Source organism: Anopheles maculipalpis, chromosome 3RL (assembly GCF_943734695.1).
Source record: "Anopheles maculipalpis chromosome 3RL, idAnoMacuDA_375_x, whole genome shotgun sequence".
NCBI classification, from domain to species: domain Eukaryota; kingdom Metazoa; phylum Arthropoda; class Insecta; order Diptera; family Culicidae; genus Anopheles; species Anopheles maculipalpis.
Genome location: NC_064872.1, coordinates 84,075,698 through 84,101,895, shown reverse-complemented (window position 1 = coordinate 84,101,895; position 26,198 = coordinate 84,075,698). Strand labels below are relative to the sequence as shown.

Sequence of the window (26,198 nt, the reverse complement as noted above, 5' to 3'; positions counted from 1 at the left end):
GGAGAAAATCATCCGATTAAGGTTTCCTCAAAAGATTCTTTTACATGCAGCTGACGAGAGTTGAAAACGACCTCTTTAGGAAAAAGACCTCAAGCGCCAATAGCAGCTAATTTTGAGTTACGATCGACTGATCGGTGCTTGTTAGCCATGGACTAGGGATTATGCATAATAAGGCTCTTCTGGTCCGGTATAACGGTATCAAGTTGCCTAATTTATTCTCACCAGTTTCGGCGATCAACATTTTGAGATCTTATTCTGATGTCCAACGATCATCCATGTTCATCATTTTCACTTAAGTTTAGAACAAATGGCACAAAAGGAACTCTGAACACAGTTTTTCGACTATCATTACCATAGCTACGTCGTGTTTACTGATAATTCGAAAAAATTGTAGATTGTACATGAAACACAATATAAAAAAGACGCTTGATAGTTGAATGGAGCGCTTTAACAATTTGAGGCGAACATTTAATTAAAAATTATTAAATTAAAATCAATTTTATCCTCTTTTTTTGGTCGCGTTACCAGGCCTGGCAATACAAACGTACGCAGGTAACTTGAACCTTCAGGATAGTTTCATATTTCCTAATCCTGTAGACAACAACATCCGGAAATAATGATGATCCTGCTGACTGCTACTGCTGAACTCGAACAACAGCACCATGCCTAGAGAAAGGAAGCACGAGCCAACCAAATGTACATAATCAAACTTGGCTATCTAAGACACGTCAGAACTGAGGCACACAGATGGCTCTAGGGATCAGCGTCCAAACGCTCAACGGTGCACGTGTACCAGGTTGAGCGACAGGTGCTTTCTTTGTGCGTTTATAAAGCAAGGATTAAGGGCAGTTAACATGCGGCCTCAACCGAAAGCAGACACACATTTGCCAGCGTTTGTCCTCATTATCCACCGATCAAATCCGATAACATTTACCGACTTCAGACTTGTTTATTAACCATTTTTCTAACGTTTTCTTCTTCCGATTGCGATCGGTTTTATGCGCCATCTATGTTTGGTGCTGGCGTTTTCAGCAGCCAGGACTCACGAACACAACTCGCCACTCATCGTTATAGAGAACGGCTGAAGATCGTCGACACAGCTGAAAGCAGAATCAGTCGAACAGGAGCGGCTTTGAGCAAGGAAAAGCACAGGAGGATCGCACCCTAATCGTTCGCGCTCTCTGTCTGCCGGCTAATCAATACTAAAAAAGGACAAATTTCACCCCAATGTCATGCTTATCGAAGCAATACGTTTTTTTTCCTTTCCATAATAAGCAACAGATCAAATTTACGATATATTGTTACGGGTGCGAGAGCACGGTAGACATTTTCCCGATCATTAACTTTCACTAATAAAGTGCATTAACGACCGATAAATTAGGTACTGCACCGAACTTAAGTGTCAACACTCGATGGGAAATGGGTAACAAGGATTATTTTAGTTTTCTTATGTCTCCTAAAAAAATAATGAACCTATTATTGACGAAAATTCTACTGAAGAAGCCATTATTAAAATCATTCAAATGCTTCACCGATGCTCCCCTTACGCTAGTAACAATTACAATTTTAAACACGAATATCGAACAGTTCCTCAGAATATGTTTGTAGCATTTCTCCCCTGTCCCCCGTCGATGCTATAAAAACGTCCACATAACTCGTCCCCTTCGACGGGCAGTGGAAAGCTTTCACAAAGCAACATTCGGCGATCGTAAGGAGCAAATAAACAACACATAAAAAATTAAAATGATCAACCACACCCGCCATTTCTAAAGGCGAAAACAAAATAACTTCTTTACCACATGACTAAGCACCGCATACGGGAACTTGCGGACCTGCCTGACGGTCACCGAAAATGCACGCGACGGAATGCACATTCGGTTCTCTCCTACGCCCACCACACCCCACCTTCATTAGAAACCAAAACCCTGGAACAACACATCGGCAGTAGTGGTGGTGGAATAAAATTCCCATCTTTTACGATGCCCGTTTTTATGTTTGTAATTCCACCATTATACACACATAATTTTCGGACAATTTTACCGCAACCATCCATCCATCCACTGACACACACACACACACGGTTACTGCAGCCGGTTCCGTGGCCGGTTTACAATTCGAAATTACTGTTTCTGTGCCTGCGCTTTCCTTTCATTTTTCCGTCCCCCAAGACAAGGACAGACAGACCAGGACAGGGCGGGTGCGGTAGCCGAACACGCTAAGCCGTGCATGTGCATGTGAGGGAATGCATTTTTATAGATGCATTCGGGTGCATTAATGACATCGGTCAGAAGGAGCAGTAGCATAGGAGGAAAAACGGCATTTTTAATTTTATTATTCAAAATAAATTAAAGCCAATAATTGGATACGTTAGTCAGTGTGGGGATGGTTGAGATGTGGGGAGGGTCTTAAAAAGGCTGCAATATAAAACAGCAGCAAAGCACTGGCTCTAAAATCCTTCAAATTTCAAATCGAACATCAACCAACAGATGGTGAATGTGATCGAAATTCCAATTTTACAGTATAAAATAAGGGCTAAGCTATTAGCTTTACCACTACTAATGAGACCGGAACTCGAATTATATTCACCAAACTCGGAAAAGCTAACCAAGAGAATGACACCGGACAACCATGCTCTTAAATTTGCATCAGAACATCGCCTTTTGGGCTGAGGAAACGAAGTTGAGCTCCAATTGAGAGTGAGTGACGCCAGTGTCTCCGCCAGAAACTCCGATCTGTTACTTCTCAACAGATTCTGCTTGGATCAACGATCATCGTTCAGGCTGATCGACCACCTGGCAGAACTCACTATGCAAGCTAGAACTACGAAGTTATAATGTTTTCCCCATAAAAAAGCGACAAAACTTGAGGAAATTAAATTTCAAAAACATCGTCACACCCTTCTGTGATTCCGTGTACAATCTTTCAGTTTTAATTATAATGTGATTAGTTTTATACCTCGTAAACTGCGCCCTCAAGCAAAAAAAAAGGGACAAACCCTGCGATAAACGTGCCACAATTCAAGCAAACACTTAACATCCAAATAATTGTAATATAATGAAGTTCTGATTTACAGTGACCACCAGGGAGGCTTGTGTATATTGCCCAGAGTGCGTTCCGGTGGAACAATTAAAAAAATAAGACAAAACAGGATATCAACCCTTTTCCACACCCGTTAACACATTGCTAGTATGCGCCTATACAGTATGTGTGTGTGTGTGTGTGTTTGAGTGTGCCAGGTTCAGTCCTGTGTTCCAGACCCGGGTGTAACGGGGTTAAGGGACCGGGGAATCACCAAAAAACAGGATTTCGCAGGCTTTATCCATTCCTAGGACTATAGTCACAATTAAGCGAGCACACAAGCACACACACGCGCACGCCCCACGGTGTCTCGGAAGTGCATCGGAATCAGGGAAATTGCGTGCGGTGCTAAGCCCCCTAACTTCAGATAAATTCGATTATAATTGTGCCTTTCTTTAAATCGACAAAAAAAAGAACGAACAACAACCCCACCGGATGAGTTGGATATTGCCATAGTCACAGACCTTTTGTCAGCTGGTTCTTGGGTCTGCCGAGTCTCCGGGGCAGATACTTCTCAAGGACCAATTGAAAAAGCCATCGACCGAGGCCAGTCTGGTGCAATTGACGGCAAATAGGAGGACCCTTTGGGATTTTCCATTCTTTTTTTTTACTGTGCTGCTGTCAGGAAAGACGCCGAGCAACGGGAAGGCTGATAGAACCAGTTCGAAGGGCGCTCATCCTTAAAAGCAACCAACGAACACGCATCACAGTTACAGTTTTCCTTTTTTTACGCATACACAAACATTTGTACAAAAAATTTTACCAAGCGTGTTTTGCACAACTCTTGTACATTCCCGCGCGATTTTCGCAACCAGAACTGCTAGGTGAAGAGCGAAACCATAACTTTCCCGACTATTCCATTTTCCACGGTCTCCTGACGAAAAGGATACACATCGTGTGCGTACGTGTGTGTGTGTGATTGCTGCGACAAAACACATCCTGTCGGAACGCGACACAACGCGGCTTCAGGAGCAGACAAGACTGAAGAGGGGTGGAAACACGTTGTTCACCCCTTTTTTCGCACTGCACTTTTCGCTGCATCTAGCGCGAGAACGAGCCGGTCGTCAAAAACCAGAGGGAACCGTTTTCTTGCTGTGATGGAGAGAGGTGCTATTTTGCATCTATCTCGAGAGGGGCGATGCCTCACGCTCCGCCAGTCACCCCAACGCGTACCCCGTCTCGTAGACCTGTCTGTCTCTACCACCGTTCTGCCCTCCCCGTACTGTTCCGTCTCATCCCCTTTTATCCACTACAGAGACAGGAGGCCTCTACCGGTTACGTTCATTAGTGCCCAAAAGGGAAAAGAACCCGGGGGTTGTCACTGTGACATCTCCGTCGGCGCTATGCGTATGTGGTTGGTTGGTTAGTGGGGCTGTGAGGAGATCGGGTAAAGAGCAGGGGAACCACACATTTTGAGTAACCTGGCGCATAACCACGACCGCTACAACAACTACAGCTAAAAAAAAAGCAATGAAACGCCAGACACATTGAAGTAGGTCGGGAACTCGTCGAAAGCGACCATCGTCCGTCGACCTCGTCTGGTTTTTGCACAGTTTCACGCTCTGTCTCTCCTCTCCCTCTCGCTCTCTCTCTCTCTGTCGCTCGCATTTTGACGATATCGGTGCGCAGCATTGGTGTCTCCCTGTGCAGTATATGTCCACCGTCTTGCAAAAAAAAAACTCAAGCCTTCCTCCCCCTTTTTCGTTTGCCAGCTCCAGTCATCCATCTTCTGGACTGAAGATGGTGAGAAGTTTCCTTTCGGGTCGAACCACACTAGAAAGCGAACGAGGTGTACATTTTCCTTATCGGTTGCTTTTGAATTCTTTTGCACATACGCACACCATATAACATTGTTGCAGTTGCAAGAAGCGTGCGTAGAAAGTGCATACACGAACAAATGGCAGCCTTTTCGGCATACGGCGAAGTGCTGTGTGTGCTGTGTGGTATCGTGCATGGATGAAATAAAATTTGGATAAATAATTATCGTGTCAAATCGCTTATACTTTTATCGATTAATTTAATTACATTTTTTAAATTTATTTTTGTACTTTGTGCAGTTTTGCATCCTCAGCCTAATATGTTTGAACAGTCGTGTTGCTTGGCTACCGTGGCTATACATCACCGAATACCAAGAGATGGATGAGAAATGCACAAACAAACGCATACACACACACGCACATAATATACCGAAAATAGATTGCAAAACAAATGCGAAAAAATTAACGTTTAAGCGCGCTCGGCGTTCTCGTGTCTAGACGGTGTCGGTGTGCTAAAATTATGTTCCGATTTGTGCGTGTATATGCACACACACACACACACACAGGTACAGTCCTATGCATACGCAACCACTGCGCACCCAGACAATATGGGGAGGGGGGAGACGAAGAGTAGAAAAGCAAGATGAAAGAGAAGAAGAAAAAAAACCGTCTCAGACGGTAACAAAAAGTGTTAAGCTAAAAATATAAATATATAACAAAAACAAGATCAACACCTCGCCACAGCAGTAAAAGTAACAAAAATTAAGCCTTCAAACGGCAGCAAACCACAGACTAGCGCACATCCAGACCGAAACACATCCTTCCCATTCCCATAACCCTCACAACAGCCCAGCAGCCGGCTTAATTTGCTCAACGTTGCACCGCAAAAGGCGCGCGCGAATCACAAACACAGTATGCGCGCACCGTGAGTACGGTTGTGGATGAAAATTAACGCGAACGATCGAACTGCGATCGCACATATTGAGAAACAGTGCTCGCGTATCCGACCCGGGGAACGCGTCATAAATCTTTTGCCTTTGCGAAAAAGCAGTGAATTGGATTGCATTTTACTGCAATAAGAGATGCAAGGCTTTTGGTAGCAAAAAAGAGCTGATTTGAAATATTGTTTTAAAATTGTTTTACTAGCATATTAAGCAAAACACAATTGGATCCTTTTAAATGACTGGGTAACTAAGGTGTTAATAAGATCGGAAGTAAAAAAAAAATCTTGTAAAGGATATGCACACGAACAGAAAAAGAGTCCTATGATGGTTAACTGGGCTACTCGCCACTAGGTGGCGTTTCGTAGTGCTTCTCTGTTATTTTCATTGATCTCGAACCGAGACTAAAACTGAACTGAACCTTGAGAAACAAGAAGATACGGCAAAGTGAACTGCTAAAATTCAATCCATCCGCACGGTCGAATTATAATTATCAACATACATACGACCGTCTAGCAGTATTGGCGCTGCAGCAGCGTCCGAAACGTGGCGCATTGCTGGCGCAAAATGCATCCTAAGGTATTGGCACACAGCAACACATACACACACATACCACTCTGGACACGTGTGAGAAGTATACTACACATATGCATTCGCGCGTCTAGACACGCTCGTCTTCGTCGGTCGCGGCAAATTGAGAATCGTTTCCGGTCTGCTCTGCCGAAGGTTTGCTCTTGATTTCCTCCTCCTCACCCCATCGTTTCGATTCCCCTTTCGACGAAGATTTGCTTTTACGTGTGGCAGCCGCAACTCTATTTCCTCCCTCCCCACACGGCTCGAGAGATGACTGAGAAGAAGAGAAGCATATCATATCCAAAAACGTTCGCACGTTCCTCTACCAGCTGCTCTAAGAATATGTTTCTCCTTTTATCCATAACACCGTGTTGGATCTGCTTGCGGTGTGGCAAAATGCAATTGCAATGCACTTCTTAATTGCTCTCCTAGAGTCGTTGTCGTCGTTCGTCGTCGGATGGGATGCCGTCTAGCGCGTCCCATTGCACCGTGTCAGTGTCTTTAAACGCTTCATGTTGAGGTAGCACAGTGCCGTTTGCCAAAAGGCCGGGATGTCGCGGTTTTTCTCTTGAGTCTCGCGCATAATGTACGTAGCCCAGACCACTGGCGGCAACATTGTATGCGGCTGAATTACAATTCCCGTGAGCGGTTTTGCAAGATGCACTCGTTTCGCGGGTTGTTTACGCGATGACAAGGGACAGACAGTGACAAGAATTTTCTTTTTTTTTTACAATTTTACTTTTTTTCAAGACAGTGACATATATTCCGACCGTAAAGCTATTGAAGTAACAGTCTGGAGGAGAATATGATTTTTTTTAAGCGTTACTATTAAATAACACATACAATTGAAATGTCAAAATCCAATTTTACGAGTTAGTTGAAGTAAAATCATTTAATAATTTTACATACCTTGCATGTTTTTCCTTGGCGGTCGCTATCTTCTTCAGCGAACTAACCGGATCTCTGTCGTCGACCAAGTCACCAAAGTTTGGAGCTAAAAGCAAACAATTAAAACCAAAAAAAAAAACAGTTAGTACTGAAAATTTTAAATATGGTTATAAAACATCGTGTGGTGAATTTTACGGTATTCGTTGTCTTGACTATTTCCACCAATTTACATCGTTAAACGAACACAACACAAGAGCGAACCGTATTTCGCTTCAACATGTACAGTAGCGCTATCATGCATGCGAACGGCGAACGTAAGTAGCTTACTTTAATGTCATACAAATCCAATAGATGGCGCTCTTGTTCGTATAAATTTACAATTAAAGAAACATTTCCGTACATTTCGTGAGTAGTTTCGTACCCAAAGTATTTAATTAATCTACGAATTAGAGACCATCTATATTAAAAATCTAGGTTTGTGTGAAACCCCCCCTTTTTCCATATAATACCATGAAAGAACTTATCTCGCAACGCCAAATCATCGAACTTAGTTGAACATTGAATAATCGAACATTGAACAAAATATGATTAAACTTCGCCGCTTAGCTATGCATTTTGTGAATTTGTCCTTCTTCATAGAAATTACACTTTTTCATCAACAAACCAAATCTAATTCTGTACAATTTTATCTATTTTTCTACTAACGCAGATAACGTATAAGTGATAACAAAAATGACCATATTTCGATTTCGATTCTAGTACACGGCGCTACCGCACATACCACGTAAAACTGACCGCTCTTGAAGGCACTCAATTCATACGCCAAACAACCATCGTTACACCGATGGTGCAAAAGCCTAACAGTGAAATCCATTCCTTCGGCCGAGGTTCTAACGGTTGTTTACACTGAAGCTACGCAACATCGAACATCCCGTTTGATGATGCGTACAACTGATCGAAGGTAGTACCCTTAACTAGACCTTCCTACCAGCCTACACCTACCACGAACATTTTGTTGAATGGTGATTGTACTCATCACAGCGGTGAGTGTTGGCTCTTCCCTAGCTTTACGTGAACAGTGATGCATGTTCGGTGCGAATTTTAAACCACTCCTATCTCGCTTATCATTCCACAACACCCGGTGGCTCACGACGGTGCTAACGGCCTTCTTTCGCTGTCGATTTCTTCTTACTGTGCGGCGTGCCATTTCGTTTGATTTTTTAATTTTATAAGGGTACTGTTTGCGACTGGGCCCGGTTCAAACTGTTTCCGTGCACAGGTTGCAAGCCAATCAGTGGTTGGCTGTGTAACTTCTCGTATAGCTTCGGAACTGATTACAGTTCGTCGTTTGTTCGGTAGCTAAAATCATAACGATATCTCATATAAATGTATCCTCTAGTGACTCGTTGTAAAAACCCTCGGAGGTGCCGAAGTTCATGGAATGATGATTTGCGCGCCAAGGTTCAGAGGAGCCAGTGTACTAGTCTTTGTTACGCGTACGGTTGGACGGACGGGATGGAATATCTTGTACCGCGCGCTTCTTCTGATTTACGTTCAATCAAAGAACAAAAGCAGCCACGGTTTCCGTTTTGTGCTCTTTTCAATGTCCAGCACTTTTTAAGACACATTTAATACTATTCAGACGACCAATTACCGTCATCGAGCGGAGATTCTACTATCCCTGCCTTGCTATCTTATTAACTTACCGAAAAACATTTTCTCTGCTTTGTCACGGATGCGTTCTGCTTGAGGTCGATGTTTGATAGAATTTTATCAGTCCGACAGAGCGGCAGGATACAACAAATGTTGGCCAAACCGCGCGCTGGGGGCATCCAAGCAGGCACGCGACACACGCCGGGTCGGGACTGTTTTGTAATCTTATGCGCACGGATTCTTAAGCTAGAAACCGGGCTTCATCAACAAGGCACCGCACCGTTTGTTTCTTTTGTTTGTTTTTGTTTCAGCACTAAAATTACGATCTAAACGCGAAATGACACACACTACGCGTACGTACGGAACAGAGCGTCGACTACCGGGGAGGGATTCGTATCGCACACACACGCACACGCGGGCACACACAAACTTTACGAACGTTGCGTAGTACGCGGAAGGATAAAAAGGATTTGGGAATTCGATCGTACGCGTTCGGCGGAGGGCTGCATTGATTGCGACCGTTTATTATTTACTCCCAAAACGATACGCAGTACACGGCTGAACACACACAAAATACCTAAAATCGAAAGAAGAAATCATTTGATTAATGGATGCCACGGGTTGAACAGGAATGGAGGGGGAAACGTGATTCCGAGGAGCTGAGAAATGTCAAACGCCAGATGATGGTGGTTGCTGGTATGCGTAGCAAGCGCGGACACTGTTCTTTGATGGCATGGTATCCTTGGATTACAATTCATTTACGCCGGTTTGTAGGCGAAAAAAAGCCACTATGGAGAACTGTCACACAGTGGCCTGAGATGCGCCTTCGCCGTACACAGCAGCGCCCCAGTGAGAGGGGGTTAGTGAAGATGACGGGATTGGTACGCGACGCAGTGGAACTAGATGGGATGCAATATCTCTGATAACGCGACAAATTTAAGCTCACTCGCTCACAGATAAGATCGCACGAACGGCGTCACACGCACGGATCGCGATACTTTTGCCAAAGTTGCTTGACAGAATAATTCGCTCGCTTCACGTTCGTATCGTCGACGAGCGTTTTAATGTTTCTTTGTTTCTCTCCCGTCTGCACGCACTACGCCAAAGCAAAATGGCTATCACAGCAAAACGAGCAGAGCAGAATTGTGTGTGCATTCGCGTTCCGCCCCGCGCCTGCACACACACACACGCGCGCGTTCACTCCTCTTGCCACCTATCTATGGGTAGGGTCGACTTCTTTCGGAGCGCTACGCATTGATTTCACAATGCACGGTACGAATCTTTCGTGCGTGCGTGCGTGCGAGCTTGCTTGCTTGCTCGCTTGCTTGCGTCCATAAGAGTACAAGAAGACAAGCACAGCAAGGAAAACATGGCCACACTGGAAAATGGAAAGTAGGGGGAAATAACACGGCGGCACACCAAAACACTCGCTCGCTGCTACTACGCACTCCGTCTCCACCACACGACGCACTTCTGAAGGGCTCCAGGGGGCTCCCACTCGCTGGCTCACTGTGTGAGATGGGGGCGACGACACGATTACGTGCACACCGTGAACTGTTTTGTTTATTTGTGTCGTGCGTTCGATTTGTTGCTACTGCTGCCGCAAGTTACTGCACCGCTAAGGCCACCAGTACACACGCACACAAAACGGCACACGGAAGTGCAAAAGTACAGCAAAAGCGCGTAATTTTACCTCACATCCAAAAAACGAGATGCGTATCTTTTCTTCTCGTTTTAAAGGGCACACACAAACACTGGCACACATACACACAAGCACGCTCGGGGGTTCGCTTTTTGACAGCTGCCATCGGATATGTCGCATTTCGCCCTTGTGTAGCATGTTTTTCACCGGAGCGCTCCGTTTGCTTGCTGTTCGAAGTGACTTGGAGGGATTTTTTCATTTTTCTGTCTTAAATTTGAAACAAAATTTTAGTTGCTATTTTAGAGTGTATAGTAGTTATAAATTTTCATCCTCAAAAGAGTGTAATTCCTCTTCAAACTGGTCAAACAAATGGCAACCGTTTTTGCCTTGAAGCGTTACCCAAGCGTCAGGCGGGTTTTTGACGTTTCGCTGTCACCCTACGTTTTCTTCTTTCCTTCGCGTTCTCAAACAATGCAGCACAGTCCGTGATACTGCTGGTATTGCTGCTGCTCCTGACTGGAAAAAAGATAATTTACAGCTGAGAAGTGTTATTTTCAATGTTTAATACATACCTAGCTTACGAGTGAACATAATTGTGCATTGTTTAGTGGCAAAGGAGAGTCAAAACACGCCCCACAATGACGCAGTATTTACCTCCGAACCTGCTTGCTCTGTTCGCACCTCGCGACCCCATTCCGTACCTTCCTCCTCCGGATAAGCTGCCCCATGAAAAGAAATCACAGGGCTATATGGGAGTGGGAACTTTTCTGGACTGTTTCGAGGTAAGTTCAAAAAGCTTTTCCGTGGATCGGTGTGGACTACTACTTTTTCATCCCCCTATGCCACAGGATCCGAAGGATACGCCACCGCCGACGCGTGTCGAAACGCGAGAAGAGCGTTTAGAACGGCGCCGAAGGGAACGGGCCGAACAGGTAGCATACAAGCTCGAAAGAGAAATAGCTACATGGGATCCGAACCAACTGCTGGAAGCGACAGAGGATCCGTTTAAAACACTGTTTGTTGCTCGGATTGTAAGTACCCCTAAGTGGTAGTAAGCCAACAAGCACATTTGTTTAACACATTCATTATTCTTCCGTTTTAGAACTATGACACCTCGGAATCGAAGCTTCGACGAGAGTTTGAAATATACGGTAATATAAAGAAGATTATTATGATCAACGACAAGGAAACGGGCAAACCGCGCGGATACGCGTTTATTGAGTATGAACATGAACGAGACATGCACGGTAAGTACCGGGAACGGAACGATAAGAATGGGTAGCTAGCGTGGAAGCTACAGTTACTCCCACTGGAATCGTAATTCCAGTCTGGTTCTCCATCCATCCAAAACGACCTCCCCGTTCAGTTGCAGCATACACTCGGTGTGTAAAAATAATCACTGCTAATCGACCGTTTGTTGCAATTTCAAATGCGATACAACGATCCTTAGCTCGCCTTGTTTCCTTCAAGAAACAATTCTTTGGAATGTTTCTTGCTCTACGTGTTGGTCAGTATGTTTGTTTAGCTTAAGTAAATGGTATCGAAGCATCAGACAAGTCCGAGAAGTGAGTAAGAAAGTGTTAACCTTTTATAGGAGAGAAATCCCCACCCGTGTATATGGTAAATAATGCATGTTTCTAGGGCTATATCTGGGTGCGTGTCTTCGGGATGCTCATTTAACTTCACCGTATTGTAAGTTTTTCATTGTAGATTTCGCTCTGCGGAACTTACAACTAGCAAGACACACAAGCACACACGCACTCTGTTGAAGAAGTTACACGTTTGGTTGGTAGGTTTGTATGTTTGGTAGGCAATAATCGGGTTTTGGTAAAAATGTTGGTAAGAGAGAAGATCTTAACTTAATCCCAGGTCGGTCTCGCCATACTGTGTGGCCTGTCAACAGAGAGAGAAAAAAGCACTCCCACATTTCCATCCACACAGCAGCAGAAATATAACAATCTTCAATTTACGGAGCATTGGAACTCTTCAGCGTTTAACCTCCCAGGATGGATTTGCTTATTAATTGTCGTATTGAATAAGTAACGAAAACAGTTTGCCACTGACTGTGGTGGCTTCAAGTTTCAGATGGTTTGGAAAGGACATTTTTGTTTATTGTCTTAGAGCAATAATTTTCTTCATTCCTGGCAACCTTTTTGCTACTGTGGTTGGGATTGAAATAAGTTCCTTTTGAATTGAGTTGAAGAAGAGATTTTCATATTTTAAAAACATGGTAAACTAATTGCTCCGTAAGTGTAAACTTTCGATCGCAAAAATACAAAGCAAAGAAGAACCGAACCCGGAACGGAAACGCTTCGTTACCAGCCGTGTGTGTAAGTATTCGCAAACGGTACACCATGGGTAAGCTGTGATTGTGATGGTAATAATAACGGTAATGACTGCCTGTTGTAAGTTACAAGCAAGAAAAAGCAAAACGAATCGTAAGTTCTTAATCGAGTTCTTGTAAATTCATTGCATTGGTGATCCGGGAGCTGACTGTAATGGATTGCTGCTGCTGCTGTTATGGTTAGTGACAAAAGTAATCATGATGGTTGGTATGTTGGCCGCTACCGGAGGAGTTGGTACGATCATTGGTGATAATGAGTTAAATAGGTAAAACTAAACAATACCAAAAAAACTACTTACAAAAGAATATTCAAATACACCAAAATGAAAGTATATAACCGAAAGGCAACGGTTATATGCGCTGCTAGAGTCAGAACGTACCAGGCATCTTTTTAAGACCGCGAAACAACCGGTGGTTAGTAGGTACACCACGCGGCTTTCTTTGAAAGTACGTCGTCCTTCGATGCCCCACTACACTTGTTCCGACGCAGCGTCAATGTACATGCGTGAGGGACTATCGTAAGAATTGTTTCCCTCCCTCCCTCTGTTTCTCTTTCTCTCTCTCTCTGCGCATTGGCAACCTTTTTCATTCCCTTACGTAAGTATGGTGTGCGGGTCACAGGTAAACGGAAACGAAACTACAAACGAGATACGGTGTAAAGGTACAAATCCTGCAACTCGCTACAGAAGAACTCAGATATTCCTAGTGAAGGGGCTGTATAAGCGAACCAATCTTAACCTGTGTTTCAATGACCAAAAATACACCATGACGAACTTTGTCTATAACATCTTGCATGGGTAGGCCATATATTTTGTGTGGTTGTTTGCATTTTATATTATTATAAAACTTTTATTTTTATCTGACCGTCATTTTTGCATGTCATTTTCATGAAAAAGACTACTTCTGCTGTTGAGCAAATAACAATTAGTTGTGAATTTCAGAAATCTGTCTCTTTGTTGTTAATTTTATCCAAATACACCTAGTAGATCAGAAGTAACAAGCTTTGTATTACCCCAAGATACAAATAACTGTACAAAATATATGACCTACACGGGTAGGTGGTTATAGAAAAAAGTTATAAAATTTATTATTAAATTTAAAATATATTTCGAACAATTAAAAATAAAATAGGTGTTAGATGGTCATTGAAATAAAGGTTAAGTAAGCAACTGTTTCGAGCGAAATAGTCTCTATCTCTCTTTCCTTCTCTATGTCCTTAGTGAACATTTTCTTGTACTATTTCGGAAAGATTTTCTACTCCCTGGGTAGGTATCATCTAGTCGATTTACTCCCGCAGTACAACAGTGTTGGTTTTAACGTCTATAGTCACGGGGTATCATAAGAATGGAGGTGAATAAAGAAGAAATACGGAGAGTCCTTCCATAACTAATATTTATCCTCCCAACTTAATCTAAACTTCTTCGCCTATGCGTTGGCTTTACGTGTTCAAGCAGCTTCATATGTAAGCAGATAAATTAGAAACCTTCCCCATTTGTTTTAGGCGATCCGCGCGAGGTACGTTTGTGTACTTTAAACGACATCTTCCGGGAAATTAAAACGAAAAGAAAAAAAAAAACAATCCACATTTGAAAATCTTCATACCATTATCCTTTCAATGCATATTTGTTCCATCGTGTGTCGTGCGACCAGCCAGGCTTGTTTTCAGCCGGCTTTTGTTATGGCGAACGACCCGAACCACGAGCCTCCGTTTTTTGTACTATTTTCTTTTTCTTTTGACTCTCTTTTTTCCGCCCCGTTGTGTTATGCGCGCATTGTCACTGTGTACCCCCTTCTGCTACCGTGTGGCTCCTATGTAAAATGACTCTGAATGTGTATGGTATTGTATGTGAAAATGCACTCTGCCGCTGATCGTCGTTCTTTCACCAAACGGGGGGACGCTCGGATGGGATCGCGTACCAACGTTACAGCGGCCTACAAGCACGCGGACGGTAAGAAAATAGACGGTAAGCGTGTGCTGGTGGACGTGGAACGGGCTCGTACAGTGAAGGGATGGCTTCCGAGACGGTTAGGCGGTGGATTGGGTGGTACGCGCCGCGGTGGACCAGACGTTAACATCAAGCACTCCGGTCGGGAGGACAACGAACGCGAACGGGAACGGTATCGGCTCGAGCGCGAACGAGAGGATCGCGATCGTCGGGAACGAGATCGACCAGAGAATCGTAAGTGTGCTTTCAAATGATTATCCAGTAAAAAAAGGAAACTGATAAACTTTGCCCATTCTCGATGAAGGGTTCGATCGCCGAAGATCTCGTTCTCGTGATCGTGATCGGCGCCATCGTAGCCGGTCGAAGGATAGGAGCAGGCGAAGACGTAGCCGTGAGCGCGATGTGGAAGAACGCGGTGAGCGGTGGGAGAAGGATCGTGAGCGGGAGCGTGATCGAAGCCGTGAAAGGGATAAGGAACGTAAGCGCAAACGTAGCAGGTCGCGTGATCGCGATCGGGCAGAGAAAAGCCGCCATAAGCGTAGTGACCGCGATCGTGGCGATCGGGATCGGGCGGATCGGCCCGGTGGTTCTGGCAATGGTGGAGGGGATCGGAAGGAACGTAAGCCGGAATTCCGTGAGGGAGAAATCAAAATCAAGGAGGAACCAATTGATGGTAAGTTTATTGTGAAGGTGAATATGTAGACCGCGGGCCACGAGAGATTTCAAAATGAGAATTTCAGGACTGGTTTATACTTCATACACAAAGTGCTTAGAATGGGTAACTGAGGAAAAGCTGAAATCGCAAATTAGACATTTTTCAATAGTTTAACATCGATTTTAACAGTTGGAAATTTCCCGTGGCTCGGGGCCTTACGAGAAGAAAAGCTTAATAAGTAAAGTAACAAGGGCAGCAATACGATCCGCAGTAGTTCTTGTTTTAGTCGAAGGTTCTAGTGCGTTGATCGCGATGAATGATATTGCTAAAGTAGTTTGTACACGCTTACGCGAAATTCCAGGGCTATCAGTTGTGAAGCTGTTAACTGTTTGGTAGTATCTAAATTTCGTACATATTTAAAACAAAAACTTTGCTCAAAATATTGCTATTACATGTTGATAACGTACTCTAATATCCGCTTTTATTGTAAATTCTCGTTGCAGATTATCCCGATTACAGTGCCCAATACTCCCAGTACGAGTCGCAGGTTAAGTATGAAGATGGTGAAGAAGAGAAGTATCGTCCGCACGAGCTCGAACCACTGCATCTACGGGCGGATAATGGACGCGGCTATGTTACTAATAATGGCGACGATGACGAAGGGGACTATGACGATGGCCAGGGCTATTAGACGCAGGTAGAGGTGAGCGAAAAGCAATGGGTGTATACAGAACCCTAGCACTGGCCAACACCGTAGCCCGTCTCAACAAACGACGAACGCCTTTCGAACGCATCTTCCATTGGCCAAGTGTAGTATGCAAGTGAATTGCTGTCTAGTTTTTTTTGTGTAGGTAAACTTTGCTTAGATCATAATCATTCTTTCTCTATTGGTCTGTACGTAAAGGTTTTAAGCACTATGTAATCGGTGCCAACACATTCTGCCGCACTGGGTTCTTGCATTAATTCGTTGACTCTTTATTGTCACCGCGCATTGGTAATCCCGATGTGATTCCTTGATTCCTGTAGCATTCTATTTGCAATAATTTCTTTCAATTACTAGTTCAAGGAAGTTCAAGGGAATCTAACATCCCGTCTTTCAATATATTTAAAAAATAACAAAAAATATAAAAAATCAAATCATTAAATCAATAATCCAATATCTCATTGGCCAAAATTAATGCAAGGACCTAATATGCATCCTTTTAACGTAAAGAACCCGTTTTTGTACGACCCGATTGTGGTCAGATAAATCCCTTTAAAGAAAGCACATTTGCCGGTGGATTCTTGCTATACACAGCGCTAACGCATCCTTGAGGTAAGACAACATGCTTTCTCCGGTAGTACATCGTTCGCAAGAGATAAGGAAGCCCCTAAATAAGGTTTACATGTAAGTTGGTTTCGTACGAGCGTGTCTAAGTGCATTTAAATGGATAAAGGTAACGTGAATGAGCTTGCTTGTAACTTGAATTGTAACAATTGGAACCACCAGTGTATCTTCTGAGTCATACGATTTTAACAGTACACAATTATGCTCCATATTACTATCCTCACTCATCCAACGGCTGAATGAACACTTTCCATAAATGCATCAGCGCGGTATGGTACTTCACGTACTTCACGAATTTTCTGTAGCACTGTGTTTGGCATAGGTAAATGAAGCTAGACGTTTAATAAAGCATCTTTTAAATGGTAATGCTGGGCGAATATTGACTGGAAAGAACACAACTAGAAAGGAAAACAAAGACAACATAGGCGATGTCATACTCTGCTTTCAATTTCGGTTCTATCACTATCAGATCCTCTGGTACGTTGTCCTCGTCGCATTGATCTTCGACTCGCAAACCGCTGCAGATGTCCTAAACACTTCCATCGGCTGAAAATTCCGCCCAGAATGTTCCAATGCAAATTGGAGATCCCCAAAAAAGAAGCTAGTTCTCGTTTAAAGACATTTAAGAATATGTTTCAGATGCACACACAGAGCTAGAACAATCGAAAACACATAATCCCTTTATCTGTTCCAACATAATTTATTTCTATCTCTAGAACAAGAAGGCAAGAAGATGTTTGTTAAAGAATGTAATCTGCTAGTACGTTAAGCGAACAGCTCCCGTCTTCGTATGCTAAAGCGACCGGTCTAGCGGTGCGGTAACAATTATAATACTGACTATGTTTTGGAACGGGGTTTTTTTGTCCCCCCGAACAACGAGAACACTTCACTCAATTAATTTCTCCTTCGAAAGAAACTTCAGCAACGTGGAATGTTCACTGTGCTCGTGCTCATCGTTTTCCGTTCGTGCCGGTGATTTGTCATCGTTTTTCGTTGTTTTGGAAGCATCCTTCGAAGGATTACTTTCGGCGATGCTGTTGTGTTTGTCTGTGTCTTCATTTAACATTGGTTTACTTTCATCAACAGTTTCAATCTGTTTTGGCGCTTCTTCTTGCTTCTGCTGCTCGTCAGAGTTGTGATGTTGAGTGCGATTCGAGCGTGTTAGTACTTTCATCAGCAGTGCATCGGAACTGTTACGGTGCTCCAGGACTTTTTTGCGCTGGGGATGGTGCGGAAATGGATGTTCCTGCTGCTGGTCGGATCGTTGCTCTTGCAGTTTCGTGATACCCTCGAACATCTCGGCCGACAGCGAATCGGATCGCTCACGGCCCTTCCCGAACGGATACTGACGCTGCAGATCGTACCCAAGAAAACCATCTGATCCGCGGCGTAACCGGCGACTTGGTTCCTCAAATTCCTCACCAAACGATGGCCGGAGTGCGTTGTGATTGGAGAACCAGCTGCCAACATCCTCGATACTTTCCTTACGCGATCCATACGATGCACCGTGTACGGGTGGTTTTGTTGGCGTTCGATCACTAGCCTTTACTTCATCGACTCCGATAGACGATAGCATTGTGGAGGATCCGTCCGATTCACCCCCGAACCAATCGCTCATGTATTCGATACTATCCCGACGCCGTCCACCACCGTGCTTGGGGCCGTGCTCAATCTTTGGCAGCTCACCGACGATTTCCGATTTTTCTATCTTTTCAAACTCCGGATCGAAACAGTCGTCCATGTCGGAGGAGGAGTGACTCGAACCAACTAGTTTAAGTGTTACATTTTCCAGCTGCTTATCACCGTCCGAGCTTGTCTGGGATAACTTCTCAATCAGCTTGGAAATATTCGGGTTGGATGGGTTGGGTTCATTCAATTCCGCACTTAGTGCCTCCTCTAGGAATGTCTGGAACTGTTCGACGATGTTTTCTTTGTTGTCGGTAGCATCATATACACAACCTAGCACATTGACCACATCGTGATGTGGCAGCACTTTGCTAGATTCGATGAATGATCCTAAACAGAACTGACGAAGGCCTCTATCTTCTACTGGATCTTCTGCCGCTGGTGTGGATACGGAGTTCGTAAGCACTTCCTTTTCTTGTCCAGAGGATTCAGCTCCAGTAGAAGCATCCGAATGCTTACGCTTTGGTACCTCTGGTGGTGCGAGCTGTGACGCAGAGTCAGATGTTACTACTGTAGTACCACCAATCATGAAACTTGCACCGGTTGGACGTTCGGTGGTAGGTGTCGGGGTCTGGCAAACAGGTGCTTCGTTGGATTTCCATGAAATCTTGCGTGTCGTTAGCTTGGACTTTGGTTTGACCAGCTCATCAGCACCGGACGAACGATGCACGTAATCTTCCGGAGTGAACCGTTCCACGCAGATTCGGGTACGCTGCAGGTCAACGGCCGCGAATGAACCCGAGCTGGAACTTTTCGTCAGAATCGGACGCTGCGGAGTCTCTGCACCGGGTGACGACTCTTTGGCAAGATTTTCGGTCGTCGGCATCGATATGATTCGCTTCAGCATGCGTGGTGTGTGTGCCTTGGGCTCTGTCTCATCCTTCGTCGGTTGAAGTTGTGTCGACGTTCCGGTAAACTGGGTTTCCGAAAGACTTTTCTGAAACCGGGGTGGATCTGGTGGTGGTACAGGGGATGGCGACTCGCGCAGTTTTGCCTTCTGCTTGGTTCGAACCGGTCGTACCACGCTGCACTCTTCGTCATCCGATCCATCCGACGAAGGATCCACATCGATCGGTTTGTAGCGTGAGAAATCTCGGCTTGGTTTTCGTGGTGCATGTTCTATCGAGGCCTCCGTGCGAATAACATTCCCCGCTGAGGCATCTCGTTCGTGGGCCTGTAGCTTGTTGTGCATATGATCGTGATCGTCACAGATATGTTTGCTCTTACGACGTTTCGGTACGATCAGCGGTTCCTCGACCGGTTCCATACCATCGTACCGCACGCTGTCATTGTAGTCCTCCAGCATTGCCATGAGAAATTCGGCCCGCCGACCTATCTGGTTGTCGCCTTTTACCGTGCGATCGATGTATTTCATCAAATCTTCACCTTCCGTCTTATTCGGTGTTGGCGACGCGTGCATGGACTCACGTGCTTCTATCTGTATCTCGGGCACACTTTTCTGACGCTTCTCCGTCGCCGTCTCCTTGTGCTCGACGAATTTTTCTATCTTATCCACATCATCCCGTACCAAGCTCGTGTTTGATTTATCTTTTTGCGACTTTTTTTGCTCATTCCGTGCAAGCTCTTGCTCGGGGGACAGCGAGTCGGCCAACCGTTCGCCGAAGAATTTATCTGATTTACGATTTCCCACACGTGGTATCTGTGAGGTGGATGGTGCGCGTTCCAGTTCGGCCGTAGTGGGAACTTTGGAGAAATCGCTAAACGCATCATTACTGGCATCGATTTCGAAGCAGGATGTTTGACGTGCTGGAAGTGCTGCTACATCCGGCCGAGGTGGTGGCACACTGGCCGGTCGTGTGACGGACGGAACGTCACACGAGTGACGACGGCTTTCGCGTCCGAAAACATCCTGAAATCCATTCTTCACCTTTAGTGCTTCGTCGGACCGATAGCGTCCATCTAAGGTGGCACCACGTTTCTTGCGCGGAGGTGCGACCGGTGGTGTATCGATCACTTTTTGCTGACGTCCTGATGAACCGTCTGGGACGTATAGGCAGACACTCTGCCAGCCGGTGGCCGAGGTGGTTTTCTTTGAAGCATCAACTCTGGAAATTAAGCAGAGATTATGGATAGATTATGAACGGCAAAGGGACTGACATTAAGTCGCTTACGCGCTTCGTGAGAAGTATGTCTTCCGCATCGGATGTGTCTTTCCTTTGCCCAGTCCGTTAGGACAGATCACGCTGCTAAAGTTACTGAATGCGTTCCCAGTGCTAGGTGACGAACTCGATCGAGGTTCTTTACACAGCGCGTTACCCATCTGCAGGAAGAGAAGAAAAGCACGTAAGGTTAGTTGTGTTCAACCTTATACTCACTAACATGATCGACTGTAATTGAAATTGACCTAGCGCACTCTTTTAGTCATGGTCCGTCAGTGAGGTACGATGACGACAGTCATCGAAGTTCAAGTTTAATCAAGAGCAATACTTGGTTCGAAAGCAGAGATTCACGTTGGTGTGTGATTGTACTCAACCGAACTGAACTGACCATGTACGGAAACTTGTTATTAGTCATAGTCGAATAATGAACCCCTTCGGTTCGATGAGAAGAAACAGAAGAGAAAAACAACAAAAGTGTTTCCTAAATATGTATACAACAATCTTTTTAGCATGTTATTAGCAACCGTTTTAGCTCTTTTGAATTAGAATTCAAAAATGGCTACCTACACTTGAGCCAGGCATCATTCTCAATGAAAATGGAAGAGCAATATTGAGCTGTAAATTCTTATGAATTGCTTCATACAATTCAGCAATAAGTGATGATTTCATGCCAATAGTTTTAGCTGTGTGGAAACAGAATTTTAGATTATATTTTGTGACGATTACGACAGTATAACGCGAGGCACTTTTTAGGTCTAGTTCATCGAAAGTTCTGCAGCCGAAGTCTAAGCCAGCGACAAACATTTATCGGGAATTGTGATACTGTTTAGTCCACAGTTATCGATTGTTTATTAGTCACTTATTTGCGTTTAAATTACTTTAACCGACCTTTTATCGCTAAGCCGCATCGTATACTATTCATACGAAGCTGTTGTTATGAGATCAATGCTTAGTGACATCGCTCTCCTCATCCAACACATCTCGAGGGTCTGTTTACATCTTCCATTTGCGCCTTCGTAGCGGTTGGATGCAAAAGTTGTGCTTGAAGCAGTGCTAAGTGTCCCCGTCTAGCAAGCACCAATGAGCGATCGAGCAACTTCAAGTCAATTAGCTTCCATGTTTGAAAAGCAGACCGATCGTTGGAAGTACGTTCGCTGTTCGATGCCTGGCAGTGACATCCAACTTCGACTAGAGTGAATGCAATGCCAAATCTACTGACTATCAATTATGAGGTGAAATTTGCACGTCAGCGATAATTGAATCGATACTCTCGATTTTGGACGTAGCGAGTTTGTTTGGTACACATTCTTAATGTGTGTTGTGTATTCTGGCTTGGGATTTAAGAAGTAGCAAAAGCTATTATCGTACATCGACCGTTGGAAGCAGAAAAAAGCAAACGATTGCGTCAAAGTGTCATGTAATATGTGCATAGCTGTGGAGCAGACTTTCCCCAAATATGAATTATTTGGAACTTTTACATCAAAAGATGTAGCCTCTTCTTCGCGCAATTGTAATCTCGTTTAAGAGCGCATCATGCATCGTGATGTAACGAGGAAATTGTCAAGGTAGGTCACAGACACTCGCCTACACACAGTTTGCTGATAAATGACTATAAACGGCCATAATGAACGGCCACACGTACTTTTCCTCCCTCATTCATGTCACGTACGTAACGTTGCCGACCGGGCGACCGGGGAACCGTAAGCCGACAACAATCGGCAATGATATCTCGTTCCATGGGCAACAGCGAGGGAGAAAGAGAGACAATAGGAAGCTTCCAATCATGGTGTAAAGATGACAACCTTTTTACAAGCTTGTTCAACTCCATCTCATCATCAAAGTTCCTGTGATGACCATCGGATTGAGTTATTGAAAGCTTCAAACCCCATCATTGACTAGTTTAAAAAAAACATGGGACCTTCAACAGTGTTCTGCCAAAAATTTCAAACAACTCCATTTGGGGTTCCCTGAGCCCCCAAAAATCACTACCTTACCTACCGATTAAGCCGATCTTTAGGGCGTGAAATCCGATTACGTGATCGAGTCACATGACACGGTCAACTCTACCGCACGGGATAGTTTTCGCGCTCGGTTGGGAAATTAACCACCCCGTGAGGGCTGGAAAGTGGGCAGATGCCATATTGTTCTGGACACATTCTTCTCTCCACTGCAATGTGTTTGTGTGTGTGTTTTTGTTTACATTCACCGTGCACTTGTGTGCAGTTGCGCTGCTTGCGTACGATGACTCGCCGCACCACCTGAGGCGCCATTCCTGCACCAGAAATGACTGCATACACGGCTGGAGGTCACCCATAAACGGGGGGTGAAAAAAAAAAACTACGATTGCGGCACACACAGAGTAAGCCCACACACAGAAAGATCAGCAAAGCACTCACACACACTCCCTCTCGATCACACGTTTTGTATTCAAAACATGATGTCATCTTAAACGGTCCGGGACTCATCACGCGCGTCTTAAGGTGATGATCTTCATAGTATTGTTGTGGTTTTATTGCGTTTCGTGGGCAAAGAAAAAACGTGTTTAATTGCGCGCTTGCAAAAAGGGGCGACGGCGAACAATCGTGATGAGCAATCGAAATTGGCTAAGTAACGTTGACTGCTGCTGAATGTATTTTAGAATGGCTTAAAAACGGGATAACGTTCACGTTGAAGCTCGTCGTTCTCGTTTGGTGATAGACGTGTCGTGATCATGCTAATTATCGAATTTACTACTAATAGTTTGTGGAACATGGAACACACTCAGCATAATATAAATCGAACTGCTTTTTCGGGTTTCTAGCGAGCCCACCATAACCACTAAACTATAAATGAATCAAATGAATCTACTCGTACACTCGTGCAACCTTCCTCCACCTAGCCCACCTTATCCAAGGTTTTAACATTTGTTTTGGTTTAGATAACAACCGCGTCAAACCCGGACAAGCTTGTTGGGGTTGGTTCGACAAACAACCCCCCCCCCCCCCCTTGTTTCACGCCGTTCACTCCGTTCACTGGTATGTCTGATTTGGGCTAATCAAACGTCTAGTTCGCGGTCTAGTCCCGCACCATACTAGAACGGGTTTGCCGGTGTAGTTTCACCTTGTACTGGCCGTTTTTGTTGGCTCACCTTTCCACCGCCCGGTACGGGTATGTGTGTCTGTGTATGTATGCTAACCGTTTACTACTGGCGTGTAATACGGGCACAATGAGTTACTGGAACGAACGCTGGAGAGGCACTTAACCGTACCGGTGTGATCGCGATCGGTACCGGGAGACGACTAACGGTTGGCGAGTTTTATCGTGCTCACGAGTCGCACATTTCGTATGATCCAACAACTCGCGGATCACGACGATCACAACCCGCGCGCCAGGGGGTTTCAAGGTGTCGATCCAGAGCGAGAGAGAAAGAGTGAGCGAGAGCAGTGAAACGGAACGTTCTATTGTTTGTGCAAACACTTTTCCTGGGTGCATTATCCCCACCCTCTAAAACGCCCAACAAGGGGAAGCTGGATAAAAAGGCATTCCAAGCCGAGAAAGAAAAACCGTCATCTGGTTTCTCTCCGGAGTGTTTTTGTTTTGCGCTGCTCCACACAATTATCGAACGATCGTTCTCTCCCGGTACGATCTCTTAAATGATTGTTATTGAAATGTTTTTAAACTTGTTAGCCATAAACATTCGCATTCGTTTGCTTTTAAAAAATATATAAATAGGGTAGATGTTTCCCTTTTAATTCCACTGCGAATAGGGGTGGCATTGCAACCGGTTTTGCAGTTGAGTTCGAGCCGCGATGACGTTACACGATGCGCCACTTACGCACACAGGTGTGGAGCAAGCCACGGTTTTAACCCTTAAAGTGATTAAAGAAAGGGCCCGCTAGGCAAGCAGGGTGGAAGAATGGCCAGACGCAAATTTGCTTTCGCTTATACTTCCCCGAGTGTAAACATTGACTCTGTGCCGTTGTGTCGCCAGCTGTGTAGCTTTTGGTGTGCTCCATTAGTTACTCCACGTGACGATACGCATACACCTGCACACAAGCGCATGTTCGGTTTTCAATCGCTTTTAATTGTCGTTTGAATTCCACGGTAAGGGAGTGACACTGTTTTATTTAACGCCCCCGTGGTCATCAGTGGGTCAAAGTTGAGGATGACCCACGCGTTCGCTGTGGCGATCGATTGCCTGGGCTGGCTTGATTCAAGGACGTCTACGTGTCATATTTTATGAGTCATGCGAATGCGCATCACCACAGTTCATCGGAAATAGTTTGGTTAAAAATTATTTATACTCTTTACTCGTGGCACACGATGAAGTTCCCTTTGGTTTCGATACTTACGCCACACGCGGAATCGGAGCATTGTCCGATTGATGTGAGCCTTGCTAGTAAATCAGATTTTTTATATTTTATTTCAAATCATTCATGGCCAGTAGAATTGGCTTCGTCAGCTGGCACCGGGCTTACGTTTTCGTGCACGATACATACACACGTCATATTCGCGTGGCAATGGGGAAAGGTATGCGATGGTCACGGTAATTCGATGCTCTAATAGTTCGTGATCATTTGGCATGATGCTTTTGCATGATGGCATTTATCCGGGGATTAGTATCTGGGGACTGAAGCAACGTGGTGTGAGCTTAGCTGCAATCAAGGTTTCAGGAAAAAGATGCTATTGTTTTAATGGCTGTTTGGTGTCAATAACCCTGGTTTACCTTTTCGAAATTTTCATTTTTACAAATTCCTGAAGCATACATTGGAATGTGACAACTACCAGAAAGATTACCAAAAAGAAACCTGGCCGTATTGCTACTTGACCTTCAAATCAATAAAAAAAATGTTGCATGATCAAAAGGCGAATTCCTAATCCGATATACCGGATATCCGATCCCTCACCCCGGATCCTGATGCCTAACCCCGAATTTCTGTTTCCGAAACCAAGGGATGCAAATGCTAGGATTCCAAATTCCAAAAATTGTTGAGAACAGAACAGATCACTCCAGGCTTGATGTGTTTATTGATAGATTCACTTTACATGTATTACCCTCAAAGGTCACGGTACTGGCAGTAGCTATTGTGACCTGCTATACCAACTTTGTAGAATCAAGCGCATTAAAATTTGAATGTAACGTGGATGTTCTGCTGGTTTCAATTATATTGAAGTATATTGCTTAATGATTCCATAATTTTCGTATCAAAAATATTCAAAAAAAAGCGAAATTAAAGAGATTTTTTACAGTCTTGGATGACAAAACCAATACAAAATTATTTGAGTTAAATAGCCATAGTTTTGCATGCACAGACCTACCTCACAGCACTTTACAATGTCTTAGAACAGCCGGGCTGAGTCGATCGAACCGCATTTTCCATTACGCTACAAACAGTTTTCCCGCGCGTCAAAAACACACAAACTCCCTGAGATACACAGTCAGCCGAAACTAAGGTGACCCGCTTCATTACGATCAACGCTCACACACACATACACACGCCTATTCGTCCATTCACGTACTCAGGAAAATCCTTTTCGTCCTCTCCCGCGCTCGCTCTCTCACACACATTCTCTCTGGACTGCGTGAACGGTTCGGCTTCGATGGGCAA

At 44.5% G+C, this 26,198-nt stretch overlaps 5 protein-coding genes across 5 annotated transcripts in view; 2 read left to right on the top strand and 3 right to left on the bottom strand.

Moving 5' to 3' along the window:
* LOC126561086 (uncharacterized) overlaps positions 1-9,017 on the bottom strand; it is a 108,731-nt gene extending 99,714 nt beyond the window's left edge. The window contains exons 1-2 of the mRNA XM_050217032.1: positions 8,944-9,017; positions 7,259-7,343 (exon numbers count right to left, since the gene is read on the bottom strand). Of these exons, the coding sequence (XP_050072989.1) occupies positions 7,259-7,343; positions 8,944-8,953 (95 nt within the window). The 5' untranslated portion in view covers positions 8,954-9,017. The remainder of the gene's footprint in view (positions 1-7,258; positions 7,344-8,943) is intronic.
* The window catches only part of LOC126562905 (MIT domain-containing protein 1), a 458,992-nt gene that overhangs the window by 69,610 nt on the left and 363,184 nt on the right, over positions 1-26,198 (bottom strand). The window lies entirely within an intron of this gene.
* The window catches only part of LOC126561486 (diacylglycerol kinase 1), a 483,147-nt gene that overhangs the window by 345,862 nt on the left and 111,087 nt on the right, over positions 1-26,198 (top strand). The window lies entirely within an intron of this gene.
* LOC126562320 (U1 small nuclear ribonucleoprotein 70 kDa) lies at positions 11,090-16,178 on the top strand. Its single transcript, XM_050218782.1, has 6 exons — positions 11,090-11,314; positions 11,381-11,563; positions 11,635-11,779; positions 14,805-15,056; positions 15,127-15,495; positions 15,981-16,178. Exons 1-6 carry the CDS (start codon positions 11,171-11,173, stop codon positions 16,166-16,168), a joined length of 1,281 nt encoding a protein of 426 aa, XP_050074739.1. The 5' UTR covers positions 11,090-11,170; the 3' UTR covers positions 16,169-16,178.
* Positions 17,668-20,771, bottom strand: LOC126561530 (uncharacterized). The gene is made up of 2 exons (XM_050217736.1): positions 20,623-20,771; positions 17,668-20,556 (listed from the first exon to the last, which is right to left on the bottom strand). Exons 1-2 carry the CDS (start codon positions 20,769-20,771, stop codon positions 17,691-17,693), a joined length of 3,015 nt encoding a protein of 1,004 aa, XP_050073693.1. The 3' UTR covers positions 17,668-17,690.

Excerpts from the sequence above, each read along its gene's own strand:
- LOC126562320 (XM_050218782.1), top strand. The coding sequence starts at position 11,171 with ATGACGCAGTATTTACCTCCGAACCTGCTTGCTCTGTTCGCACCTCGC. Across the intron at positions 11,564-11,634 it reads CACTGTTTGTTGCTCGGATT|AACTATGACACCTCGGAATC; the intron begins GTAAGTACCCCT and ends CTTCCGTTTTAG. Across the intron at positions 11,780-14,804 it reads ACATGAACGAGACATGCACG|CGGCCTACAAGCACGCGGAC; the intron begins GTAAGTACCGGG and ends CCAACGTTACAG.
- LOC126561530 (XM_050217736.1), bottom strand. The coding sequence starts at position 20,771 with ATGGGTAACGCGCTGTGTAAAGAACCTCGATCGAGTTCGTCACCTAGC. Across the intron at positions 20,557-20,622 it reads ACATACTTCTCACGAAGCGC|AGTTGATGCTTCAAAGAAAA; the intron begins GTAAGCGACTTA and ends CTTAATTTCCAG.